Source organism: Fundulus heteroclitus, chromosome 6 (genome assembly GCF_011125445.2).
Source record: "Fundulus heteroclitus isolate FHET01 chromosome 6, MU-UCD_Fhet_4.1, whole genome shotgun sequence".
NCBI lineage: Eukaryota > Metazoa > Chordata > Actinopteri > Cyprinodontiformes > Fundulidae > Fundulus > Fundulus heteroclitus.
The window spans coordinates 17,345,603-17,349,908 of NC_046366.1; the positions used below are offsets into that span (position 1 = coordinate 17,345,603).

General features: G+C 39.4%; 1 protein-coding gene across 2 annotated transcripts; it reads right to left on the reverse strand.

Moving 5' to 3' along the window:
- Window positions 1–516: 516 nt before the first annotated feature.
- On the reverse strand, window positions 517–3,184 carry LOC118563340 (oxysterol-binding protein-related protein 1-like; the record flags this gene model as incomplete). 2 transcript variants are annotated; one of them, XM_036137750.1, is given in 7 exon segments in its annotated part: window positions 517–561; window positions 1,731–1,798; window positions 1,918–2,062; window positions 2,319–2,430; window positions 2,535–2,609; window positions 2,688–2,769; window positions 2,865–3,184. In XM_036137750.1, coding segments are annotated over 4 exon segments (321 nt in total), but the record flags the coding sequence as incomplete, so codon positions are not given.
- Window positions 3,185–4,306: the final 1,122 nt, after the last annotated feature.

Genomic DNA, 4,306 nt, shown 5'->3' on the forward strand with positions numbered 1-4,306 from the left:
TTGTGTAGTTCTAAAAGACAAGAACTCATTCAAACAGTGTTGGGATGTGGGTGTGAGCAGCTATAACATTGTGCCAGGGATGAAACATAAAAACTTTGTGACCCACTTGTGTCCAACGTATTTTAACATCAGCTCAGGTTTTCACCAAGACGACCGACCATCTGCCTCAAACCTAACTTTCAGTTCACTTAAAAGTTAATCAACATGACCCGGCATTATTTTCCTCTGCATTCTAAGATTTGTAGCGTTAGTGTTTTGTGTGCTGACACACCAAGTGCCAGATATGATGCATATAAGATACAGCAGGCTATACTGAACTGCGTCACCTCTTAAATTTGACCGGTGAGCCTTTAGTGTAACATGTCAACTAGATTAGGAGCTGTTTTGACAACATGAGGAGCACCAACAAGATATTACGGAGCTGTTTGTTGTGGCTGATCAGTATATCACCGAATGTGTGCACATCACGGACTAAATGAGGAGAGCAGAAGACAATTCACTCCGACATCTGTGTACCTTCCAAAGAGGACCCTCAACCTTCTGCACCCCACTGGTCGCATCCTGAAAAACAAAATACTCCAGATAGGTAACAGATGGGGTTATCGCTGACATATTTTTTATAGTACTCAACAGCTCAGAATGGAGCATTCTATTAGCGCTATTACTATGCAAACCCTAACTTCTGTAGCTGTGCCAGGTTTATCAGACATCCAGCCCAGAGCAGAGACTGCTGAGCTGTTATACCTTTCTGCATAGTCAGAGCCCCAGAGAACACCAACAAGAAAGTGCAGAACATGTGTTGATACCATTTCACCAGCCATCACGAGGTGGAGAAATATTAAAGCATGAGGGCACAGAATTAAAATCTTTGGAAAACTGGGAAAAGGTTAAAAAAAAATACAAATTTTTGATTTGCACTGAATTACAGTGCACAAAGAGAGGTTATATGAAACCCATCATAATAAAAGCACTAATGTTATTATAACCAATATAACCTAAACACATATGTACAGCTGCTGTACGACAGACTGGAATACAGTGACATGCAAAATTATTCAAAAACTGCTCCAAGTCTTTTTGGGTATGTCTCTACCAGCAAAAAAGGACAACAGCGAAGTCATGTTTGACGGAGAGCAAGTTTGAACATTAATTCTCAACCCAGAATATCAGTCAAATTTAGTTCTGGCATTTCACTGAATCATTCCATAAATCTTTCAGCAAAGCAGAACTCCAGCCCCGGTGGGAAAAAAAAAAAAAAAAAAAGCTTTCCCATAGCACCATGCTGCCATCACCCTGTTTCCCTGTGAAAATAGTGCGTTCAGGGTGCAGTTTCAGTTGTTTGCCACACATTTGACACAAAGGCCAGAAAGTTCAAATGTTTCTCACATCTGACCAGAACATCTTCCAAACATTTGCTGTGTCCGATACATGGCTTGTAGCCCATCATAAACAGGACTTCTTATGGCTTTCATCTTTCTAGCAGATTGGAGTAGCTGATGCCTAATAGCTGTCCCTTTGACAAACTCTTCCACCAGATTTCTGGATGACTGCAGCTCCTGTAGATTTGCCATGGGCCGCTTCATCACATGAAACCCTTTGAACTTTTGTGGTTATCAAGGTCCAGATGTATGTGACACGTATCAAAATATTAATATTTCAGGAAATTGTCTTTGTAGAAACAACTTTGATCACTTCAGTGGACTCAAAGTCAAAAAACTGTTTGATCTCACCTTTTCTTGAAAGGCTGCCATCATCCGTTTGAGTTCATCAGTTTGAGCCAAATCCACTGCAGTCTGACCTGCAACATCACCAACAATATGGAACAACGGCTACTTAAAAAAAAAAAATACAAAATAATGTTTAATGAGACTAAACAGCTCCCACAAATTAAACATGAAAAAGGATTAAACTGCATACCATTAGTGTTCCTGACATTCGGGCTGGCTCCAGACTTGAGCAGCTTTGTAATGCAGTGCTTCTGCCCTCTGTAGGCTGCACAGTGTAAAGGCGTATTTCCAACTGAATCCCTGCAATTGATGTCAGGAGCCTCCTTGGCACAGAGCTTAGAATTAAAAGATAAAAGAAATAACTTATTAAATATTCAGAAATGGGATACTTATATTGAACTAATTCTGAAGTGAAAACGGGGGTGATAGTGTATAATTTGGCTAAGCAACATTAACAGGAAGGCATAACCTTGTTTATATATATATATATATATATATATATATATATATATATATATATATATATATATATATATATATATATATATATATATATATATATATATATATACTATGATCATGATTTCATACCCTCCAGCATGGTAATGATTTCATCATCTTCTGTGACATCTTTGGGGATTTTATCAGCTCCATTGATTATAGTTGCACGGGCATCATACCGAAGCAGCAACAGAACAATCTCCTTCAGGGTCAAAAGACAAAATAAAAAAAAATAAAATAAAAAGTCTGATCATCACTTCCCAACAGTCAATACTCTCGGTGGAAGATTAATAGCCGTGTTCAGACCTTTCTTCCTGTGCATGCAGCTTTGTGCAGAGGTGTGTCACCCACGTTGTCTTGTAAATTCACGTCCACCCCTGCCTGCAAATGCATCCATTTTAGTGCGCTTTTATGGCTGACTGTGAATTTCAAACAGCATACAGAGTATACTAACACCACCTTGAGTAATTCCTCCACAACATCCCTGTGACCAGAGTTACAGGCCAGATGAAGGGCTGTCCATCCTAAGGTGCTTTTAGACCTGGCTGAAACGGAAAGGAGGAAAATTGAAGCTTTTGCAAGGCACACGTGAAGTCCTGGCAGCCCCCCCCCCCTCTCTCTCTCTCTCTCTCTTACATCTGCAATTAATGTCAAGCGAGTAGTTTTCGTCTATCCTTGAATGAAGTAGCGTATGGACGAGAGGAAAGTCCCCCTCTTTAGCATATAAAATAAACCGATCTTCTTGCGTGTTTTGCTCCATCGCCTGACTTCACAGCGAAAGTTTACTCAAACGTAATCGCTGACGCACCAACACAAACCAGGCGCGGTGCGACTCAAGCATTATCTTTAAGTTGCTGTCATTTAATCGTACACAAGAAAACCAAAATCAAACAGCGTCAACAGCAAACACAGCTTCCCTAATAGCAGCACAAAACTTTCCAGCCCAAACCAGATCGCTTTCCATCAGCTGACCAAACGCCGTCACGTGACCGCGCAGCTGCTAAATTGGGCGCGAGCAGGGGCGCTGCTACAGTCGCTGATACCGCGGGCGAGTATGGGGGACAGCCACCTTGGCCCCACCCACAGCAGCAAACACAAGTAGACAATCAACTATTTAAATACCTCTGACTTTGTTACGCTTATTTTTGCCTTATTCATCTAACACAACATATTAAAAGTGATTAAAGTTTCAGAACTTGGTAGATTTTTCAAAAATCCCAAATTATATGTAGGCCTATTTATGTATGTATTATTAAAATATGCACATTCAATAATTATCTACAAGGCAAAACATATTTTATTACCTTTTAATGGATTATTTTCTATTCCCTGTATAAGTATTTTCTTTGAAACGGTAAGAGAATGACACCAAAGGAAAATTTATGTTAGAAAAACTTACAGAGGAAAACACAAACACTTATATTTTGTCAGCTGTCTTCAATAGGTTTTCTCTTGCTTATTTGTGTATGTTGTGAGCTCTCCATGGCTGTACAGCGATGTGATGTAGTTGGTATCTGAATTGAAGATTTGTATTTGGTCCAATCTTAAACAACATGTTATTCTTTTTAAGTAAATCTGGACTCATTCTGGTCAATTCTCTCTGGTTGAAACAGACATCTTAAAACTGACATAATCATTCAGCACTAAACATCTCGAGAACATAGTCATAGCTGTGCTGATATTGACTCTCGTTTTCTCCCGGTTATTGCCGGTACTTCTTTTTCTTTCCTGGGTACTTTCTCTTCCGTCTCGCTGAGCAAAAAAGTATGGATAGTCCTTTATATCAACAGAAAAGGCTGTATTTGCTTGTTTTGCTTGTTTATACGTACTCTGCTCCACCAACAGCCCGTCTTCCAATAGAAGACACATAGGGAAAACGCGTATGGCTGAACATTTTGACCCCTTTCGGCTACTGCAATCAGAAACATGGTGTCTCCCAGTAGATGTACCAATATCTATGTATTTATAGACAACAAATTCTAAGTTATGAGAACGCTTTTATTTTTGATGTGATGTTATTCGACTTTGCCCGAACATGTATTTATAGAAGCAATACTTGATTTTTGTTCGTCAAAAGA